The sequence below is a fragment of the Bombus impatiens genome, unplaced genomic scaffold, assembly GCF_000188095.3.
Source record: "Bombus impatiens unplaced genomic scaffold, BIMP_2.2 scf_0665, whole genome shotgun sequence".
NCBI lineage: Eukaryota > Metazoa > Arthropoda > Insecta > Hymenoptera > Apidae > Bombus > Bombus impatiens.
Window position 1 is genome coordinate 406,800 of NT_177084.1, and position 24,872 is coordinate 431,671.

The following is a 24,872-nucleotide window of genomic DNA, read 5'->3' on the forward strand; positions in this document are numbered from 1 at the left end:
ACCGCGCGTCGATCGATCCTCGATCGATGACGTCGCGGATGTCGTGCACGAAGTGGAAGGTATCAAGAGTAACGTCCGTGGTCCGACACGAGTCCACGATCGTGTGCCGGCAGGAGGTCAAAGAACGCGAATCGCAAACTCATGCGATCGGCGCGTTGCGGCCTTTCTCGAGAACGGCTCTGGCTGTGCGAAAGCAGGACAAGGAGAGCGGCCAGATGCAAAGGCTGACAAGGAAGAAGATAGCTGGTATTCGCCAGCTGCCGTTGAACGTGTTCAATGCCGCAGTTGGAGCAAGAAAGCGGTCGGAGAGAAGAGGTCGGTCGGTCGCTCTGCTGCTCGGTTCCGTGGTCTGGTGGGGGTAGAGCCGTGTGGGCCGCCTGGTGCTACTCCTGCTTCGTGTTCTTCTTTCGACTTCAGTCTCTCTCTATACGTACCGGGAGGTATTGCCATTGCTGGGCCGGCTAGCATGCTCTAGGCAGCTCGTCTCGCTCGAGAGGAGCACCACCTGGATTGGCTTCTGTCAGGTAGGACCGAAACTGCGACGTCCACCAGGGGAAGGGGACACGAAAATTCACCGGCATCTCTTCTCCAGCCATTCCAGTTGACAGTAGAAAGAAGGCACGCGAAGCCTTCTGCCGGCTCGTGAATCGCTCTAGAAAACAGACGTTTTCTAGATTAACCGAATCAACGTGCTCCATTCAAGCTACTCTCTCTTTTTCTATTTCTCTCTCTCTCTCTCTCTCTCTCTCTTTCTCTGTGTTTATCTCTCTCTTTCTCTCTTTCTCTCTCTCTCTCTCTCTCTTCCCGTACCAATCGTTACTTATCATGTACCCGATTTTCCCTTAAAAACTAGTATTGTTCGGTTCTTGGTGTTTAGGAGTTTCAGTGAAATCGTCGTGCCGTAACGAGTATACCTCGCTTCCGAAGGTTGTGCCAGAGAACGGAATGTCGTCACGTTAAAGATCGTCCTTCTACTCGTAAATCTAACTCCGTTCGTATTGCCACGTTCGTATAACGGAGTCGTATCCGGCAGTGCTTGCTCAGTGCAAAGAGAGAAATCGTGTAAAACTGGTAGGGAACTCGAGCTTGCTAGTTGTCTCTACGTTTGGATCAATCGATTCAGGGATGAAGCGAAACGACACGCGGGTATCCCGCGAATATTACTATATGCAACAGTGCAACAGGTAGCATTATCAACGGTAAAGTTCGAGCAACGTAATCGGGCCAATTGGAAAATTTAGGTCAGAGCGATATCTCTAGTCGATTGATTGGCTTTCGTGTCCGTTAGCCGTAAGGATAAAACAGAAGAGAAAAATAGAAGAGTGAAAAGAGCACGAGAAAAAGACGCAAAGTTAACGTGCTAGTGGTAGATGCAAGTATGGTTGACAGTCGACGAGGACGAAGCGAAAGGCAGTTTCGAACTCGTTAACCGGTTTCCACGGATCGGCATGCAGAACGACACTCAGTGAAGACTACATACGCCACGAAGTGGAGCCCTGGATGTTCCGTGCGTGTCCCACGCGTAAAGCGATCGGACCGGTCTACCGGATCAGAGACGGATGATCACCTGCCAACGATAGTATACCTTACAGCGGTACAAGGTGGTACTGGATAATTTTCGAAGACCGTACCAGAGAAGCATGGATACCGCGAAACGCTTTTATTGTACCGATGAATCGGTGCAATATTTATAGTCGTAGTCGTCGATCTACAGAAACGTTTCGCTCCGCTTACGGACACGTAGAGGCGATGTTTATGCGACGACTTTAAAATAGAAGAGCAACATACCACGGACGAGATTATTGTTTCAGCGAGTCGAAAACGAGCAACGAGAAGCTATGAAGACATCGACACCGGAAAGAAACACACGTGTCAATCATTGAAACGTGCCTTCCTCGTAGTTCTGTGAAGTATTTTTATTTGTGCGTGATCCAGATTCCTCGGACGATTTTCCTGCATGCATAAAGTGATCGAGACGCATCAGTTGGTTTTCTCAAGTGCTCGGAAGAACGTCGTATTCAGGCAACACCATGGTACCATTATCTTTGCGCGGTTTATCATAGGCTGAGACGGAGTGAATTCCTCGAAAAGTGTGCCTGTTCGCTGATAAGTGAATGAAGGTTTCACTGGGTAGTGCTGAATGCTGTACAGCCGGTATGCCGGTAATATGCGAATTAGAAAGTGTGCTAGGTGGTGCCGTGGACAAGTGAGTGCCAGTTAAATCGACAGCTTGTTCCGAAGAAAATTCGCGTCCCGAATTGATGTTTGGTCCGATTGACGTTTGTTCAAAGAGTGACCTTCGATCGGTAAGCCACAGATGAAGTATGAAACATCAAGTCATTCGACCGTTTATACTTTCTAATAACGTTCCACCGGTGATATTACTCGTCGAACGAAATGGTAAATTTATTATGAGAACGGTGTGTCATGACGGAGAACCCACGTGTGATTTGCGCGTAATTACTCGGTCGTGTGATGTGTTCGGTTCGTACGGTGAACGGAAAGACAAATATATATTTGTCGAGTGATTAGACAAGTGTGTTGATTTTATTAACCGAAAAAATTGCCAAAATTTGGCAAAGACCGCAAACCGTGCGCTTCGAATCGTGTTGGAGGACGAAGAAGTGCAACGGTCGCCGTGGCATGAGGAGGTTCACACGCAGGCGCAAAATCCTGGCCGCATTCTCTGCGATTATGGGACGCCTTGGTAAAGGCTCGCAGAGCACAACGAGGCCCATCTTCAGGGTACAGTATCGCAAACTAGTAGACGAGTACTCGCAGCAACAGGAACAGCTGAAGTTTATGCCAGCATTACCTGACTACATGTCGTACTGCTGTTGCCGATGTGGTCATACTCAAAAACTAAAAGTAAGTTCTTTTACGTGCATATTCACCTATCATATTTACGTATGCACTAGGATCTGAAATTATCTGAAATTGATCTTCATGATCTTCCATTGATATTTCGTATCATATAGAAAAAAAATAGTCGCTGAGTAGAAGCAAATTAATCCTTTTTGTACGAATTGGTTTTATGCTACGCATTCACCTCGACGAGGTATTTGAACCGACAAATTATGCGTTCGTGACCTAAATGCGTTTTCGATCTCTTTAGACAGATCGTAGGTAGGTAATGCAAAAGTTACCAAAGCGTAACACGAATGACGCAAGTATTAATTACGATATAAATTTATTAAATTACCAAAAATATTCAGTTTTTCAGTTACAAAGAAATTTCAATTGTGACACACATTTTTGTTCGAATAAAATGACTGTTGACTTTGTTAAACGTACATAAATTACAAAATTGTTTCTGATATAATATATGCGTACATACAATGACTCAAGAAAATATTTAACTTAACTTACAACAGAGAAGTTTCTTACAAATACGTATATTGTCCGATTTTTATGAATATATCGTGAAACTTTTTGAAGTTTCATTAACATTGTAATGGAACACGACTGCCGTGATTATTTTGGTAAAATTTGATACCAATCTGAAAATGTGTATAGTATTTACAAGTTATTTGTTGCAAATGTGCAATTAGACATATAGCGTAGGCTAAAGATAGTCCCGCTACAAACATTATGGTTTATTAACGTAATCAATACTCTGATGATCTCTGCAAAATGTATGCTTGCGATAAATATCTTATGATTTCCACGCACATTTTCAAATTCGCTTCAAATTTGACCAATATCTAAAAAAATTTTAAAAAGCTTAAAAATAAAAAAGAAAATAAAAATTCTCTGAAATATTCAGAATATTTTCCTAAACCACTGTGTTCATAGTCCGAAAGAATGGACCTTTCTTATCATATAGGTCATACAAATTCGATAATTGTATCACAAATATGTACTTTTAAAATTACACGACTCAAACAAGCTCTTCCAGAAGAGCGAAAAACTACTAGCGTTTTACGCTAAACACTTAATGTTGTCTAAAAGAACAGTCTCTAGAGAACGCTAATCAAATATTATTTTTCTGATTTACTACTCTTCCTCTTAAACTCTCTCTTCCATTCTCCATTTTGACATTCTCCTGAGACAAAACGAAATTATCTCCAGCCGTGACACTGCGATATATATAGAGTCAGTCTATTATTTGCTGCAATTTAAACGCAATTAACGTGACAGTAAGGTGAACGGAATAAGATCATCTGCGTGACATTCGATCTCAGTGAGACATTCGATAGTATCGTTTCCAACTATTCTTCGTAAGGAGCGGAAAGAGCAGGTAGGACCTGCACGCAAGTCAACTTTCACGCGAGTCAACGAAGATTGCGTCATTAAAATGATCCCAAGGCACTGGCGCGCGACGCGGTGCGGTGCGGTGCGACGCGTCGTCCGGCTTATCTTTTATCTTCCTTTCTTTTCTGAACCGTTGCGCTTGCTCGTTCTGCGCCGGACTGCAAATCATTGAGAACATCTTACCGTATTAACCGATCGCGATTAGGTTGCAGTACCGCAACATGACCCCAAATATGCCGATGCATCTGGCAAGTAGGAATTCAAGAAACCAAGTCCCCCCCATTGTTTCGCCAAATGGAGGCAAGCCGAAACCAACGGCTAGTGAAAAAGTCGTGGCATTTTTGTTGTTGTTTCGTTGCCTGTAAAGACATAACTCGCAAGTTTTATTCAATGTAAAATGAGATGAAATATTTCATTTATTAATGACGCGAACGAGAGCAGTATAACGGAGAACATTTTGCGTAGAATGAAGAGGAATACTGTTATAGAATCAAAACACAAAATGAAATCTTTCGCGTTTCATGCTTTTAGAATATGCTCGCGTATAATGGCAGATGAAAGTATTATTGTTACACACAGTTGTAATGTACAGTCATTAAAAGAGAAACATTTTCAATGTTATTCAATTATATTCGAATTAGTTCAAATGTATGTAACTTGAAATCTTAATTACATTATTTGATAACTTATAACGAGACAAGATTCAGAACACGGTAACGTTTCGTCGGGACAAAAGTATTCGTGAAGTTTCTAAAAAACTTGATTCTACACCTTCCAATATTTCCTCTTTCTTTCTTTTGTTTCTTTCAAATTTCTGTGAATTGCTCTTTCAACTTTGAATCATATTTCTGTACTAACTTCTGTCTTTGTCAACTTTTGCTCGTCTATTGCTTTAAAGTTATGATATGTAGTTACATATATTTGAATATCTATGTTTGTTATTTGATAAACTGGAAAATATTTTTTTCATTTCTGCAAAAAACTGTTTTTCAAGGCATTAGGATAAGTAATAATACGGTAGATAATATTTTCAACAATACGCATAAGTTAATACGTAATATATAATAAGATCGTAGAAATTTTGAGGGAGAAAGTGGATATCTGTTACGATTTTTCCGATATGCGGAAAATACTGATCGAAGAGGAAATAGCGTGGAATTTTACTGAAACAAAGTAAACTCACATGCAAAGATTTTCACATGCGTGAAAGAAACGTAACGTTGTATATATAGTAACGACTTGCCACTTCTCATGTTGTTTTGTACCTGTTCAACTGGTTGACGTGTTAAGTAGATCCACTATCCCGGTAAGTCCGAAACGAACTGGTTAAACCAAACATGGACGTAGGAAAAGGCTAGAAGAAAATCTAAAAACCATGGATCCCTTCGAAGACGTACGATCCAGCGATCTAAGAAAGTCCCATGGAAAAAGTTGGAATGCTAAGATTCCGAGGAAACCGAACGAATAAATATCTAAAGTGAAATGGGAATTTGTTACCGTGGAAAAAGGAACGCTTGGAAACTGCTATCTGGTTGAAGAAATATTTCTAAAAGGATGCATTAAAGTCACTCTGAAAGGACGCACTCGATAGTTTCTAACGGCGATGGAAACATTCTACGCATACCGCTAAAACTATATCAAGTAATTTTAATCTCATTTGACAAACGTGTTACCTAATGACCAACGATAAATTCAGAAAATTCCCCGGCGTGGCTGTATCCGAGGAAATCCACTTGGGCTACTGTATCCACCGCACTCACGATGATACATCGCCCGGTTGCTTTAAATTATCGAAAGCTGATTTTGACTTTCTAACTCTCTAATTTCTTGGTCGTGTCGCTTCGCGGCACTACGATGTATTTATGGATTTACTTACTAACTCATGCGAAAAGCTAAAGTGGATAGGCACCGTTGCGAATCGATCGTTGAATTTGCCGATCTAGGAGAGTCACCGATCGTTCGAATGCATGCAGAAGCCTTCGAACGGCCTAACCTTAGCGATATTACCATCGAGAAGAGACGGCAGAGAGAAAGAGAAAGTAGAAGAGGAAAGAGAAAGACAGGAGAGGGTATAAGCCGTGGGATCGGACGGGCGCATTCCTCAGGACCGTACTTATAAGCTGCTCGTGGCATCGGATACCTCGTGTTCGCTGCCTCTTGTCTCTTTACCGACAGAGTGTCTGTATAATACTGATATTTCAGCAGCCCCTTTTCTACCTTTATACAGCATCCCTGTATAAATTACTCGAAATTGGAGAAATTCGACAAATTTCAGAAATACAATGAGAACTAATTGTATTGTGTTAACGATCCCTCCGGGTGTATATTCAACGATCCTTCCAATTTTCTGACTATTACGTTTGGCAAAATGCTAGGAGCGTGCATACGAAGTGTACTTATAAAGGTAGAAAAATATGAAATTGAATTTATAGGATTTATATTTTTTGTACGTTAAACACGTGTGTTACCTTGTACGTATGCTATCAATTTATAACATCTGTTAGAAGAATCATCAAATTGCACATAAAAGAATCGCATTGCGTGGATGAAGAACAATATTTGAAATAACAGTAATAATAACGCTATTAAATATACATCAGAACGTACAAGAACGAATTACGCAGAAAAATCATTTCTGGAGAAAGATAAATAAATAATAATAGGCTGCTTCTTCAGATCTCCCGCAGAGAGCATGATTCGTGCGCACGTATGAAAATAGGAAAAATGATATAAATAGCATGAGGTAATGTTGTTGAAGCACTTATCACCACCTTCCACGTAAATCGTCTTCAATCCTTTTTTAGCTCCGCCCTTTAAGTCGTGCTCACAGCCCAGACACATTTATCGTGATGCATTCGCTCTACTTCCTTCCCATGACACGTCGTGTGCATCGTTCCCACACTACCAACTAGCACAATTTAGATAAACCGCTGTGGTGGAGAGATTAAAAGGTTAGCCGAGAAAATACAGTACGTTAATTGCCGCCGCTTGAACCACACGACCTCGCCAGAAGTAACAAACAGGCCGGGATGTAACTTAAAGACCTTTCCAAAAAGGGACGTTCCTGTATATAAAAAATATAGCGCACGGTGCATACGTTGCTGCTAACGCTGAAAGAGTAGGAGCAACGTTTCCCGAGTAATTTTGGGACAGATGCTGGTTTGGGTATAAAAACGTTAGATTTCTATGTGTACAGAAAACTTGATTCATAAACTAATTGCAACGTCGACCGTTTATTCGGAAATTAATGGACAAACGAGGGATTATAAAGCTTTTACAGCTTTTACTGGCAAGGCAAACGAAATTGCTTCAAAGTAAAAGAAAGTCAAGACAGTTTCATCGCTAATAATCGAGCAATAAACGCGATCAAATTCATTCAGCCAACCCTGTAATTAGAAAAGAAAAAGATGAGATAATTTTATATGTTTGCACCTTCGTCAATTATTTGCATCGAGTTGCATGAATTGTATTTGCATTCGTTTCATATTAATATAGGAAACTCTTTTAACTACGCGAACATCCACGTTTTTGTATCGACCATTTGTTAAATTATGAGATATTGGTTTGTGTTTAAGTAAAGTATGTTTATTAAGTTATTTTTTAAACCACTGTACTTCGGAATAAAATCAGTTATAAATAAATAATAGCATAAATAATAGTAATAAAACAGTTTATTAAAAATATTTATCCAGTTCTTGAAAGGTGTTAGTGCTTCCGAATTAATTTTGAAAGATTTTTGAGTAGCGTAGCTTTTACAGTAGCTTCCTACTTTAGAAAGTTTTATTCCATTATTTAAAAATATAACTATTTACGAGAAATAAATTCAGTGGGCATTTATAGCAGAACTTCATAATATTTTAATTTAATTGGCTCCTGTTTCTGACACGCGAGGACTAACGTTATTATTCGCATTGAAAAAACTTTGTAGATAATATACAAAATTTCCAAATGTTCATTTTTCGAGTATGTAAAACAAAATTTTATACGACGTGTATATAATTATAATTATTTAGATTATTCCTTATTAATGTACCAAAAACTGATTAATCGTTTGATGCTTTCGTGTTAAATCCTTTAATAAAAGTAACACGTTGTTTTCAACAATTTTTTATGAAAATATACAAACTCTTTCATAAAATGTAGTACTATCGAATAAGGGTTTCCATAATAAATCAAAGGCGGAGAATAAAGCTTTATAGAAGAAGATTTTATTTTCCAGAAAATCCATCTTAGATATGCATCAAGTAAGCGTGCACTTAACGCCTTATATCTTAGGGTACATCTCTTTCTGTGAAATGCACTATATATCTTATCGCTGTAAGGCTAAACAAACATAAAATAAGACAAAGTATTTAATGAAAGAAAGATATAGGTGCACCATCGCACAATTACTTGAGAGTTACACGAACGTATATTTGATATAATTTGAAAATCGATTTTCTTGAAAACAATGGTTTATTTGATAGTATTTTCTTGTTCACTTCCGACCTACTATACGTTATGCACAACTCATATAACTCAACATACTCAGCATATTCATAGCCGCGCTAGTCTAATCAACTTATAATTAGTAATATAACAAGAAAAGATTCACGCTAACCACTACCCTAACTTAATGACAGATGAACATGTCCGTGATAAAATGAAAATAACACGATGATTACGATATGATTTTGCACAGTTACGATCGAAGAATTCTTTCAATTTCAATCTCATCTCACCGTCCCTGTAATTACGTAACATTGATGATTCGTTAAAATGTTAGTAGGTCTCTATGAGCTGAAACAGCTCTTCACCCTGAGATTAAGCGAGAGCGATAGTAAATGAATCTCTGGCATAGTCTTATTTCTACTCACGTGAGAACGTATAATCGATGTTCAGTGTAAAGAACGATCGGTGCCCTCAATTTTCTTATTGCCCAATACAGAAGAGTGGGGGCGGGCATTGCAGAATATTCCAATAAGACGAGCGGAAATCATACGTTAACAGGCATCGACGTCATTTAAACGCTTCGCCCTCGCATATTTCGTGATGCACATGTAATCTACGAATAAGAAACTTCACTACCTGTGCACTGTTCGCACCTTATCTTATCTGTCAGCTAGCTCCGAGACAATTGCAAGTGCTGTTATTTCTAGAACTTCTACTCTTCCACTAAACGTTAATGTTACATTTTATTTGCAACCATTTATCCCAAGAGTTCGTACTGTTGCGTATTAAACATTCTATTAAATCGTTTAATAAATTTCAAACTTTCGAAATAAGACTCGTGCCGTTCATAAATTCAATCCACCATCCACGATATTATATTGATAAAACGAGGACAATATTTTTCATGGAATTACGTTTTGTATATCACTGTCGTTTGCAAACTCACGAAGCGTGATATTCTCATCTTGTTTCGAGTTATTATTAGGCAGGCCAGGGAAAATTGAAGAAACAGTCGCAGAAAGTGGACTTTTTTCTTCCATTATCATATAATGCTTTATTTTCAATATCTACGGTAACATAGTTTCTCTAGTGATCCGTCATGCGCTGCAAAATAATCCCTTCGTCGAGATTGAAATCGCTTCAATAAAAAAAAGATTCGTACGTTGTTTCGGAGTTCGTGTTTCAATTTTTCGTTAAATATTGAACAGGTATTATAGAGAGTTTCAACATTTCAGCCAGTAAACACGCAAATATTGACATAAATCTTAGCTTTCGCTTTCCCTTTGCACGCTTGATATGCGAATCGATTTCTCTGCGGCCAATACGTTCTTTCTTGTTTAACAACGTATAAAAAGCTTCGCGTTTGTAATAAGAATATCAAACACGGTGCATGCACCAGCGGATAACAGGAAACGCTGTTAACTTTCACCAACGCGGTGCTTAAGGAGGCCTCGTGGATGCGACGCGATGCCTTCCGATGTTTCGCCACAAAAGATATTTCGAATTACGTCGTCAAGAGTTATTTTTGTGGAAAGGTTCGTCACACTCGTTGAACAACCCTCGGCTGCCTATTGAAACGACAGCGTGGACACCCTCGCTTCCACCGACAATGGAAAACGCGAGATTGATCTCACTTCTGCCCGTCCTCAGACAAAACCCCGAAGTCTTTTAACGAGCCCTTAAAAAGGTAGAATCCAAATTCGATCACGGCACACGAGACCCCTCGAACAAACGCCTCGGCCGAGTCGACAATCGCACAAAATCCAGGTGGATTCAGGTAACACGTCTCGTGTGCCACGGCAATAATACCTAGTCCATACACGATACTCGTTCTCTTCCTACTTGTGAACCGCAGTCGAAATGTAGTTATTTTAGAATAGAAAGAAGGCCAGATACCCCCGATTCCGAGATAGAAAGAGATTGCGTGCTGGATGGAAAAAAGAAGACAATGAAAGGAGAGAAAAAGAGAGAAAGAGAGAGAGCGAGAGAGCTTCCAGGTCGCAGACGTTACGGAATTCCTCTCGACATCAATAGAGCATCGTGCACAAAGGGTGGGCCATTATTGTCGGGGCACTTCATAGGAGCTCCAGGTACAATATGAACTCTCGAGCCTTGGTGGAGGCATAAGTTACACCTGGTAGCTCCTCAATAACACATTACTTCCCCGGCAAAGAACGTAGTAATGGCTTCGTCGTGGATTCGTCGTACCACTCGAACTTGCTCGTTCATTCTCCCTCGTCGTTTTGTTGGAGAACTGAAAGCATCTTTTTGTGGTATTTTCCTTCGCTTAGAAGCTCCTCGCCAACTATGAGAAACCCATGAGAATATAATTGGCACCAAGGCTATGGGTGTCCCCTCGGTTGCGCCGCTTCGAACCAAACGTGTTCCTTCCCTGTTTTGCATGATAAATAAACCGATCCTTATTCGATCCCAGCGAAATGTATCGTTTCTGGACATCGATTGTGTAATACTGTTTGATGGATTTTGTTCTTTAATTCAATACCGATGTTGTATAACGCGAGTATAACGTGGTAAATACGAGTGTTTCGCAATAGGAATTATAGGAAATTGCGTCTATTGTTATGCCATGAAATTTATTTAATCAGTTAGATATTTATATGCGTATATCGCATGAAATATTATTTATATTGCAGATCTATTCGATAGATATTTATATATTTATTTATTTTTATATTTGAAAGTAATCAGCGAATAGAAGGGTTTTTATTACCTTTAGGTTTACAAAAATTAGCAGTAATATCAATAAAATCACATAACAAAATACCTGTTATCACTAGTCTTTTAAAAAATATATGACAGTAAATATTTTGTATGATTCGTTTAATATAAGTATCTCAATAAATAATATAATTAATAAAAAATAGTATCAACGAAGTTACGTCTACAAAATATGTGGCATTATTATATTTTTCGTACTTATTCCGTTTATATCAAAATCTATAATTGGAACAAGCTTGGTATATTTATTCGCGTAATTGCAATTTCATGACAATTAAAATACAAAACATTTATCCACTAGGGAAAACAACTGCTGAACAAAAATTATTTAAAATTACGCGCTACGGTTAAATGACCGATTTCGACGGTTTTTTCAATGACAGCGAGTAAATAAAAAAGGATAACCCCAGCATATTTTATACATTTTTACAATTTTCATTTCTTACATAAACTACCAGCGGTTTTAATAATACCAGAACTATATTTCATTCTATATTCATCTCATATTCATGTTTAAGGAAGCCCAAGTATACCTTTGAAGCGGTATACTTTTTGCGAAACGTAAGAATCTGGAAAAAGCGCACTGCAAGCCCAGATAGGTGCACATAGGAATCATACTAGGCGCGTTATTAAAGTTCAGGGAAGTAGGTCGACTCGGTAAATCAAGTACAATGGCGGTCTCCGTCCAGCAGTGTACACTTCTGCTGTCCCTATACTGAATTTTTATACATACTAAAGGTTTTAGAAACACGCGACGCTGGAGACGACTGAAGTTTTCAGAGATCTTGAGAATGATCCCGGCAACGACCATAGCTTTCGTCCACTCGGGATTTCCACAGTGTGCAAGCAATATATACGTTTAAATGCAGTGCACATGACCCTCTGTGTGCACATCGCACCAGTACGTTTATCCACTTTACTTCTTTCCAGTGAAGAACACTTTCTGGTATTGTCTTACAGCCTGTTCCGACAAGGGGAAGTAATGTGCGTTGCCAATGCACGTATCGCGCGCTTCTTACACGTATGGTGATGCTTACTAAACGTGTACGTTACTTGCCATGTCTAGATAATTTTTGCAAAAGAAGGAACTATTCCACGGTGACGTGATAAAATTCTATCGTAATTAAGATGCAGCGCATTTTTGTAAAAATCTGATACGCTGTCAACGACAGAGATGTAAGATCGAAGGTATGAAGAGTACGAGGCAAGAATACGATAAGTCGTATTTTACATTCTTTACAGGAGAACAATTTTTAAATTCAATCCAATATATTAACAACATAGTCTTCTCAAAGATTTATAACGATAGTAAAATCATTGTTGAACGACGAGACTTTGTGCTTATCATTTTTTAACCTTCATTTTTCGAACTGTGTTAAAATTTTTTAATATAACGATGCTTTTTTTATTTGCGCAAAAACTTGTGTGTACGTAAATATCTATGGTATATAGTATATAATAATGTGAAAAATCGAATCATCGTTTTATCAAGGGGAGAAATAAGAGGATAAAAGAAACAATTGGCTATTTCCTTTACCTTCGAGTAAGGATGCGGTCTTCCTCTGTTAGGTAAAGTGTAATGTCGAATAGACTCTCGAGCGGAGCATCAAGTGACTTCAGACCCTCGTATATCCTTACACGTCCCTTGCATGAAGACATTCCACGTGCACACTCTAACCTTCCGGCAGTTTAAGTTTGCTATTCCTCGGTAACCGCCGTGCCCGCACTTGACAAAAGATTTCAAGTAGATAACAAACTTACGGTATGTTAACGGAGCGTGATAATTCGTAGCGTAAGGAAATTTCTCCATCGTAGCCCAGTTAAACATTTTAGTGTCCTACTTGTGCCGTATAAATAACGTAACTACAATACATTACCAGCATGTACGCGGAACTACGGAACTATAGTATGCGCATGTACGTATAATTCGATATTTAATTCGAAACATTTGTCTATACGAAATATATGTATGGAATAACCATATTCCTAAGAACCATATTCAATAAAACGTATAAAAAAGAAATACACGCCTGTAAATATAATAAATAGAGACTCAGTTTTTCTCCGGATAAAGAACAAAGCTTCCAACTTGTATATTATCTCGATACGAATATAACTTTTTAATCTTAAACGTTTTTTTAACGTTGAGCGGATGTAAACGTCCCATAATTGCAATAATTTGTAGATCGTACAAAATCAGCCGTACGTGGAAATTACACGTTGCAACGATGACATCGTCGTGCGATAAGATGACACGACTGAAACGCAACATTCTTCCACAGCTTTTTAGTCATTTTGTCACGCTTCTTTTTCCCTTTCGTAGAGTTTAGAAGGTACTCCCTTTGACGACGTCAATGCGTGTTCACACTCTGTGTGCATAACGCACCATTACGCTTATCCACTTTACTCGAGCACACTTCCGGTTTTGTCTCGCGGTTTCTCTCCACTCAGGGTAGTAACAATTATTCATACTGACATTCATGGCTACGCACAATTTCTCGTTTTTCTCCCATCGTCGCGTTGCTACGATTAGTATTTTTTGATCGTGATGGTATTAACACGCAGGAAACATTCCATCAAATACAAAGAAAAAAATGTAAGATTGCTGGAACATGTTAACGACACTGTGAATCTTCTTTATCTTTTCCTGTAATCGTAACAAAACAGGTTTGCTCAATCTTGTTTCACAAATTTACACATCATTGAAGAAAATGAAGATTCTTCTATAATTCTTCCTATTTTTATGCATATTTACCTTTTTGCTGGTTAATGATATTACGATAATCAATAATGTTATTTTTTACTAACTTTATTATATATACGTACATACATGTATATGTTTCAATAAAGTTAGGCAACGTGGTTTTTATCTATTATATTTAATACAATTTTTAAGTTGAGATTAATATTATTGCTATAAAATTACTATTATAAAACTGTTGGAATTAATATGCTCTCGATGCCAGATTTTATAGTACTTTGGAGGATTATTTTCTTCAATATGACAACTTGTGATTTATAAAAATTTCAATGCTCGAATTTATCTCTCTTCATGTACATTACTTGCGTATTTCTAAATTATAGAAATAGATATTGTTACTATTTAACTAATTCTTTTTCGTGTGACATAACATTTTTTTTGTTTCGTCATCCGTATTTGCTAATATCGTGATTTTTCGACATAAACGTCAAATATTAAAGTAGAAGAAAAAAAAGGACGTAGATAAGAGTTGTAAAATATATTATCTAATTGTAAGCTCCCTCCACGAAAAACCCGCTCAAACGAAGGAAACATAAATCAGACAAAATAGTATCTGATAATGTACCATTTTTTTGTTATTTTTATTGCGCTTCTTACAATAACGATGTGAATTTTTACAAGCAACCAATGTTTCTTTGAACTCTGATAAGATATCTAATTGACCCCTGTATATTTTATATGACATTTAACGAGATCTAGGAGAACAATTTTATTTTACAGAATTATCGCTATTGGTATTCGAATTATCTATGCTAACCAACGTGGTAAATTTAATTGAAGCAACAAAACAGTGGCCGTTAAATGACGTGAAAATAAAATTAATTTACAGCAGCCATAAATGACGAGAATAATTTTCAGTCCAATGTGTTCACATCGTAATTACAAACTTCCACTAAAATTCCATAGAAGTTCAAATACTAACAGCAATATACATTTGCCCGGACCGGATTGAATCGTACATTTTACACCTACATAACTATGTAAGTATTATATATTATATCGATTTTTACAAGAAATAAAATAAAGCGATGAGATAGTAAAACGCGAACATCAACGTTGAATAGCGAACAAAGTATAGTATTGATGGGTCTTCGGACCGCTTTTATCCTTGCGGTTCTCCTACGAATAAATTTAGTATGGGCATTAACTGCTAATAACCCAACTACATATCTCCAGCGTATGTTCGTTATTAATACCCTGATCCACTAATAGCAGACAGCGGTAATCTTGAGAGACAAATGCCAGCTACTGTTGATCACCAGTCCAAATTACGACGAGAATTATCAGAACGATAGATTACGATAGTAGTTCATTCCTTGAATGGACAGAAACGGGCATAATCCTTTCCTTTGATCATTTTGCCGAAGATATATAAAAATAGCTGAACTCGATAGACGAACGAAGGTATTGGCAGGGAACGATTTTTCTTGCAAACTTTTGCATGAATATAGTCAGCGGACAATTTACAACACCAACGTAGAAACTACTAAATTATTTAAAATACTCTGGACGTACATAATTATCTGCATTCGTAGTTTTTTATTCTCTTGCGAATCGCTAATGAGAATTACAAGTAGTAGAAGAAAAAAATTTTTTATAAAGGACACAGTAAATTTATGTAACTTCTTCGTAATATGTAATCGTTGAATGTTAAAAGTTAAAGATACGAAGATTTAAAATTTATCTTCACCCCGTCGTTTTTATGTTTGATCGTTCTTTACTTGAAACTTTAAAATTACTTTAAAATAAAAACGTAAACTTCATATACGATATACAATTATACGTATAACAGGCAGATCAATATTTCTCTGATTCAAGACGAAAATTGCTGAAAATGATCCAAATCTCGAAAAATTATCAGATAAATATTAGGTACACGTTATATATGATTTCTAATATTTCACAACAATTATTATATAATTTAAGAAGTATTTAGTTTTCTAAAACTAGCGTAATTCGATGTTTGTTAAAGAGCAGTAGGCAGGAAGCCATGAAAACGCGGAATTTCACGAAATGTTTTTGGTCAGATTTAATTAACCAGTGATACGGGGATGGTGAGGGGCAAGGGTCGCGAAAGAGTGACAGGAAAAGGGGGTTTAATTTCGTCAGTTATGAGCACTAATGAAACTGTAGTTTGTGTTTCGACGTCAAGCCATTGTTTCTGAGTCGCCGGCACAGCCTGAGGCCACTAAAAAGGGCCAAGGTAGGCTCATTGTCCTGCGAATACGTGCTCTAATGTACCCTTAGGCTTTCCGCGTTGCTCGAAAACAATACAATCCTGTGAAATCGAGGTAAAAAACTTGTGATAAGCGTACGAGCTCGCTCGTCTGCAGCGAAAATATTTCCACCTGTTACCACAACAATAAGACGATATCTCTTAATCACGAATAAACAAACGTGGCAAAAAAAAAAAGATAGAATTTCTTCCTACTTTCAACTTTTTAGAAATTACGTAACTGTAATAAATTCAATGAAATAGTAATTGTTCAGTAAGTGGTAGTTATGCAATTATCGATGTTGGATGAACAGTGTTTAAACAAAGTAACAGCAATCTGTTATATACATAGAGTGAAATTTAAAAAACTACACTCTATAAACTTCTTGACTGTGATTCGATCACCGCAGTAAAAATAAACGATCGAGCATAACCGTTAAGCTAAAACAAATATTCACGTAGCCCGGACAGAAGCTTTTCCAGTTTCGCTGTCCTCTTAAATTGATGGCTACTGTGAATAAACTAGCACTGACAGTTCTTCGCGTCTCTTAACGAACTCGAGAAAGATTCTAAAATTCGAGAAGACGATATTGAATTTTAAGTTTCTATCTTCGAGGAACGAAGAAAAGGAAAGGAACGTCGAAACGTTGGTGTCGACTCACGCGATAATATCGCAAAAAGGTATACAGAGTGTCCTGTAACTTTGACCGAGAAGATTGAGTCAGAAATAGCGAATAAAAGTCTTTCTTATTTTCAAAAGTATTTGTTTAACAGGCACACGTGCGCTTAATCGTGTCCCGACTTATAAAATCTTGTCGCGAATAATAATACCTTTACATATGTTTGAGCTTGTTGCATCGACTATCGTAGAATACAGAATAAAATAGAATATTCGATATTCATGCACATCGAAGAAATTACTTCGGGTACTTGAATACTTTAGAAACTGTTGAAACTGTCTATCCTCTTGGATACACAGTTATGTTCTTCTTATCGATGAAAATTTCTCAGAACACTCTTTAACGTGTTCCAAGAGCCGCAAAGGAGATGATCCCATAAAACGGTAAGTAAAAAACATATAGCAGGACAAACGGACATTTTGGTAGTTGACTTTATTTCGGAGAAAATTAATTTTCATTATTTACGTATTTCACTGATCTAGCTTTCTGCGATTTTTACTACATAGAATCATATAGAATCAATTATGCGTTTAAGAGATTACAGGTATCAATCCTTTTCTCTTAATATCAGTCGATATCTTTAATTGCTGAACGCGAAATTGCTTCTTATGTGATTCTGGAAATGAAAGTAACAGAGAATCAAATCAGACAAATATATACATATTTGAAGTATCCATTATTCCAAAAACGAAAAATCTTATCAAAAAGTATCATGTCATATGTTTGACTTACTTTTCGCGTAGCCCCTTCCCAATAGTGTTGCATCAATTACAATTTGATGAAGGCAGAAACATAGATTGACGGATTGCTTGAACACATTGTCCGTAATTTAAATGTGTCGTCTGATCTAATCTTCTTGCCATCTCTAATGCCTGTATTATCCCTCCGGCGGTCTCAGAGGAAAACGAACGCAAGGAAAAAGAAATTGAAAAAAGCACGTTCCGTGAGTTACTATATATTTGACCGTATGTTACATAAGGAAACGCCATCTTGCACATTGGATCTCGATTGGATGCGCCAGCAGTTCGGTCCAGACGGGATTTTCTGAAAAGAATCTGCAATCGGAGGGACGATATCGTGTATCGTATACCGACCACATTGAACGTTGGCTTTACAAGAGGATTGCAGCTAAAATAATCTATCACGATAGCTCTAACCTTTCAACAATACATGCTAACCAGTCTATATATTGAATTCTTGCGAACGATTGCGCTGCCCCGTGTTGCGAACGAAATAGTAAGATAAATTGCAGTGACATTTCCACTTGTTCGAAAGAACGATATTACGTCGACCTCTAATTTCTGTGAAAACGCAGGTGTAATTTTATGTATTTTATTTCCACTTATTCGAAAGAACGAAATTACGTTGATTCCTAATTTGGGTAAAAACGAAGGTGTAATTTTATGATACAGATATTGCATAACTAAACGGAACATGATTAAATTAATTAAACATAAACATTATACATATAATTTTCTATGAATTCGTTCGGGCACTTGATTATAATAGATTGTTATCGCAAACGTATGATACACCGAAATTATAAGAAAACATTTAAGGAGAGGTATTTCAGGATTGTTGAGATTTTTTTAGATTTGATTAACAAATTGACCGATTCATCTTAGTGCGTAATGAAACCTTAGAGTTTAATAACATTATTTACATACGCCAGCTATGATAAAGACGTGCAGTAGAAACTTGTTCGTAAATTACTTTATTTTACGTAAAAATTACGGAAATCGGTTTAGATTTGATGCAATACACTTAGGATTTAATGATAGTGTATCAATTATAACGTAGTAATTGTATATATATTTCCATGTTTTACAACTATACTACAGCCAATGATTTATATACGGAGGTTTCCTTAAACGCAAGTTTGACAGATCATTCCACGAGTTTAAAATACGTAAACATAATCATTTAGTATATGAATTTTCCCCATGCAATATCATTGAATCTTTATCGACCATGTCTACGTTAATATCCAAAGCTAAAAAATTCTCAAATTATTATATTTCACTGTAATATTGTGAAAAGATTGAATTTTGTTTAATTCTACTGTTAAACTGACTTTACGAAACTTTAAGCAGATTTTACATATCAAATGAATAATTTTCAATGAATTTAAAAATAAAGCAAAATCACGATTCCAGCTTGCATACGGCGGACTCGATAAACAAGATTAGAGAAATAAGCCCGATTCTGTCGCAAACCGAACTTCGGGCAAGCAATTTTCCAAAAAGCTTGCTTTCCAAGTGTAGGGAAGCTTGGCCAATACATTCGGAAAGTTGATCAATCAGAAGCACGACTGGACCATGTTGCTGTGTGCGAGCAACTATGCAGTAATATCGCGCAAAGTCGTCGAGTACATTGAAGGATGATGAAACAGGTGAACTGTTCGGTTTGCGAATAGACCAAACCAAGGGAAAATCGGCCTGCTGTCTCGAGGGCTCATCCAATGATCATACGGAAGATCGAGCTTAGAGCCGTTCGTGATGTTAATTGCTGATCAAAGAGCCAGCTTCGGCTAAAACTACGCTCTATATTCTGTATTCCTCTCTGGCCTGTATTTCTCGTCCGATACCTCTCCTAATATTCCTGAGGTTTTACATTACAACGAGCAAAGCGTTGCAAAGACGATCAAACAATTTTGCGGTATTTTGCACCTACCTTGAAGCTGAACTGAAACTACTCTATGTAGATTTCTTTCTTTTTTTTTTTGCTTACCCTATCTCTGTATTCTTCATTAACCCATCGACGTACTGTGTACGTATATATTAGATTGCCCGAAAAGTATTTTTTTTTCGCAAACATATTTTTTACAACAGTGCACCTTCGTACAAACGTGAAGCCAAGTCTGTGAAATGTCGCGGTGTTTATCTCAACAGAAGAAAATGGATCGTACGTAATTCGACAAAATAATATAAAACAAAAAACATTGTTTATTGTTTCCTTATAAAACGAAAGAAATTTTTCGGACAACCTAATACAAAGTACCCTAAATAAATCCTTCGGAATTTGGGCTAAGGAAATTGTTAGTGGTAGATGACTAAAAACGTTTCAGGCAGAAATTGGATGGTTTGACGAGAGACACATCGTTTAATACGAACTTCTTATGAGCGTGCAAACCTCTTTTGTCGATGTATATAGATACCGAGTATTTTCCATATATGGTAGAAATTATTCAGCTAAAACGAGCGCTCGTGAATGAAAATGAAGACCTTTGACTCTTGTTCATAATTAATCAACGCTGAAATCGAGGTCGCCATTGTTTGTAATTTGCATTCGTTTCCTCTAATTATCGATGTGCTTTAAAAAAGTATTCTTAATTACGAACACCTGGTTATTGATCAAACTTGTTCTATGATACGTAATAAGTAATATGTATAAGTATGTATAGTACAGGGAAATTAATATTTTTTCAAATATAATTTTAAACTTACGTTAAGTTATATACAATATAATAAAAATTGAACGAAATTTGTAATTCAAGATAGAAATTTGTATTACAATCGGCATCTATTTTTGAAAAAAATACGTCGTGTTATCATATTATGTAAATGCATACTATTTTGGAATATGAATTATTCGACTAACGTAATGTAAAATTTACAACATATAGGCAATGATCGCAATCTTGTCTGTTAATTAACTATTAGTAAACGTTTAACGTGGCAGGTTAATCTCCGTTATGCCCGCGCGTGTACCTCAGTGCATAGTTTATGTCTCTATCGACATCTCTCCGAAATCTCCATCAGTTTCATGTCAAATCAAATAAAGTAATCGACAGGTAGTCAAACAATGTCCCAGTACACGAAGGGACAAGTCTTGCCCGAATAAATCATAATCACGAACATTTACGAATATTTCGATTATAATCGACAAAGCATACTTAGCGTCGAACGTCTAAATTTTGTCACAATACTATATACATATTTTGTATCATACAGATAAAATCGAAATTATTTATCGAATTAAAATATCGATGTATGCGTATATTCTTAACGAGCTTGCATCTGTATAGAAGAGGAAACGCATTTTGTTCATGTTGGAAAAATGTGAAACTTTTTATTTTTATATTTTCTATATTTTATATTTATATATTATTTTCTCTGTATTAAAAATTTCGAGAATTTTACATTTCAAAAGCAATTAGATTCTTTTCCAATGCAAAACACCTTCTGGCTACAGATATGTCCGCCAATAGATATGAAGTTATTAAATCTACATTTTCAAATAACAATTGAAATAATAAAATATTAAATCCTAATTGATTGACGTTTCCATTAAAATGGAATGTATCACATGCGCAAAAGAATTTTCGGAACGGTATAAAAAATGTAAAACCTGCTTTGTTTTCGTCAATCAACTTTCACCAAAGTTATTTTGACATGCAGTTAAAATAGAGCAACGAGAACAGCGTAATGTGTGAGCGAGATTGCTATAAAATTGAATAAACAAACGTTCGATGAACGGAGTAGCTACGTGTGTCACAAACAGGAAACAGTAGCACACGTACGTATCTGTACGGTCAGGCATGTACGTTTTCGATTTAATTTCAACATGTCAAACGAAAATGAGACGCTGTTGGTGAAGTCACTGTAACGAATAGTCGTTTAAAAAAGAGTTCGGAAAAATTTGATCCGTTTGGAAAACTTCATGTATTCTTTCATATAAACTTTGGAAAATTTCATATATTCGTATTATATAAATATTGAATCTACAAACAATATAACAAGTATTGAATGAATAAAATACTATAGCTTGTGCAGTTAAATATAAAAATTACATCTCTTTGATCTGATATTTTTCAGACTGAAACTTGAAATTTTTATCAAATTTCCTATCAATATTATGATATCAACATTTCTCTCTAATGATCAATGATTTGTGCATTGTTACTGTAATTTATTATTATAATTTTTTTATCGTCACATGTTTATTTATTTGTTAATTCTGTCCTTAGAACGACACAAAATTCTATCGTTTCATGCGTGTTACGATTAAAAATTCTCCGAGAAACATATGGTACAGTTTGAGTTTCCACGCATGATTCTAGCGAATCAAATTTCATAATGTTAATAAATATCTAGTGCAGCGATCAATAACCACTATTCTGCGGAATGAAAGCGGTTGCTCGATCAACCGCGAAATTTGATTATCTAAATTATCTCATGAGGTATACCTGAATTAGTTTGAATAATCGGAATTCTATTCTATTATTTAAACGCGCTTAATGATTAAATTGCGACAGTACCAAAGCATTGAATATTTTAAAAAATCTAAACAATTCATCGGTAAACATACGAAATTGAATATTCACATGTGCCAGAAATTCAATTAATTATAAAATAAAATAAAAATGATAAAATAAATAATTTCCAATATTATTGACAGTTTTATAATTCAATTCTCAATATATTGCAATTGAAACTCTCGTTCTCCAACTTTTGTGATATTATTATGAACAACATCGTTTATCTCTATATCAAAATATTATTTGCCTTTGTTTAAACCATACTGGTGCCTGTATTTCAGATTAATAAACACTCATCGACTGAAAAAATCTAAAAGTAGAAAAAAAGTAGCGATGTTACTTTTTAATTTATTTTGAAGGCGTAGCATGGAATTTACGATTATGCCATCTCCTTGTGATAAATAAATTTGTAGAAGTCATTTGTTTTTTAAGCAGTTGAACACTAATCATACAGGTAATAATAGTTCTCCGTATGAAACTGATTAATGAAGCTGAGAAGCATAGGTACAAAAAGTGGAGTTGATCAGTTTGACTACGGGAAGACTCTTATCGAGGCCATATATCATCATTCTATTTCTCATATTAGGACATTCTCCGATAAAAGCAATTTAGTTGCAAAATCGATCTTCGCGTGAATAATCGTCACACAAAAACGCAATTTAAATTCCTTATATTCCTGGAAATGTCGAATTTTTTTATTAGCACATATAGCTACATGTATATTCATATACATACATTCTACGTTAATCAACTATAATGAGAAATCACAACAAAACTTAGAACACACAAAGATATTTCAATTATATATGTACACGTAAAGTTTGTGAACCCTTATTTCACGAGAAAAAAATTTGGATCTTTTAATGGGAAACGAATGATTTTAATGAGAAGATCAGATTTCAATTGCTAAATTACATTTGTTTTGAATGTTTTGACAATCTGATTCTTGTCATAGTACTGTTAATTACCTTCTTCATATGTGATTTAACATAAACAAAAATTAAGTAATTTTGTGATATTCAAGAAAATACTACAGGAAGTTAATTATTTAATAAGACAAGATATAATTCTTATGGTGTATTACGATAATTTTGAGTCAGAAAATTCGATAGCTCATGAGACCGTGTATGATGCCTATACATTGACTCGTGAAAATATTTGGACACTTATAGAAACCTTTCCTCAATGTATTATGTATGTCACGTAAAAATTTTTGTACGACATACGGCATGTGACAACTATCATGGACATATTGGTAAAGTTTGAAACAAATCCGAAAGATGTACACAGCATATAATTACAAAACACTTGTCGTAAATTACACGAAGTTCACAGAATTATTTGAACATTCAATTATCTATTATACTAACGAGCCTCGATATTTAGTCCTATTTAGTAACAATATTCTTATATTCTATATTCAATAGTTCTATTGTTCTATTATTCAATAATTCTATATTCTGACAATTATATATATATGTCTAATGCGGACTATTGATTACTATACTAATTTTTTATTAAGTTCATAACTGTTACATACATTTCAAGATTGATTTCAAATCAATTGCAAAATAAAACAATTCAAAAATAATTACAGTAATCGTGCTGTTTTGGTGCTCACGTAATTTAAAAAAGTTTTACGTAATCTGTTAATTCTTTAAAGATACAGTCTTCAAATTTTTCCTAAATTACACTACAAACTTTCTGTACAGTCCGATAGATATAGGAAAAAAGAATAGATTAGAAAAATGGAAGAATATAAAAGGAAATATAATGGTGGTGCTGGCCGAAGAGAATGGTGTCGGTGGTGGCGATGGTACCGATGGTAGGGCTGCAGGCAGGACGGGAAATCTAGAGGAATGGGAGATATGGCCGTGACCGCGTGGAATGCGTGGAATGTGGCCCGTCACGCGCGCCGGGGCCAGGGCAAAGCCACGGCAACCTACCGTCCTTTCGGTCCACTTCGATCCTCGTTTCTTCCTCTTTACACCTAAGACGTCCACCTAAAATTGCGTATCAATTTACCGCAGTTCCTCGATTATACGTGCAACTTCAATTGAATTTTCCTGCACATTCTTTTCCAGTTATTCTTCGATCTCGAACGTCAAATTTCTTTCACTTATATAAGAATGTATATTACATATGCATCGTGCAGGTGTTACGTATATGTATGTAAATAGAATGCCTGTAAATATGTGTTGTGTGAAACACGTAACGAGGATAGCGGGAAGAAGTTTTTTCTTTTTCACGTTCATGATTATATTGCAAAGATAATGCGATTTTCTCAGTTCTTTAAAAATTCTATTTTTACTTTATTACTTACTTTAATTATATTGTTTTCTATCTTTCACGTCCCTGATTACGTTGTAGAGAAATGCAATTTTCTCAGTTTTTTTTTTTAACTGTGTTAGAGTTACTTCATTATTTATTATTTATATTGTTCTATCTTTTGTTTCAAGTTTTTAAATGAAATATAATATTTTTATTTTATTAGCATAATATCAGTCAATTCTCTAAATTTATACTTTAAGG

The 24,872-nt window shown here is 36.1% G+C and overlaps 1 protein-coding gene across 7 annotated transcripts in view; it reads left to right on the top strand.

Annotated features, from left to right (window-relative positions):
* The window catches only part of LOC100747418 (tensin-1), a 278,060-nt gene that overhangs the window by 227,793 nt on the left and 25,395 nt on the right, over positions 1-24,872 (top strand). The window contains exon 1 of one of the 7 annotated variants that reach the window (XM_012389862.3): positions 1,584-2,868. The exons of the other annotated variants lie outside the window; for them this stretch is intronic. Within the exon in view, the coding sequence (XP_012245285.1) occupies positions 2,644-2,868 (225 nt within the window). The 5' untranslated portion in view covers positions 1,584-2,643. Of the gene's footprint in view, positions 1-1,583; positions 2,869-24,872 lie in introns of those variants that run through there. 7 annotated transcript variants of the gene reach the window in all.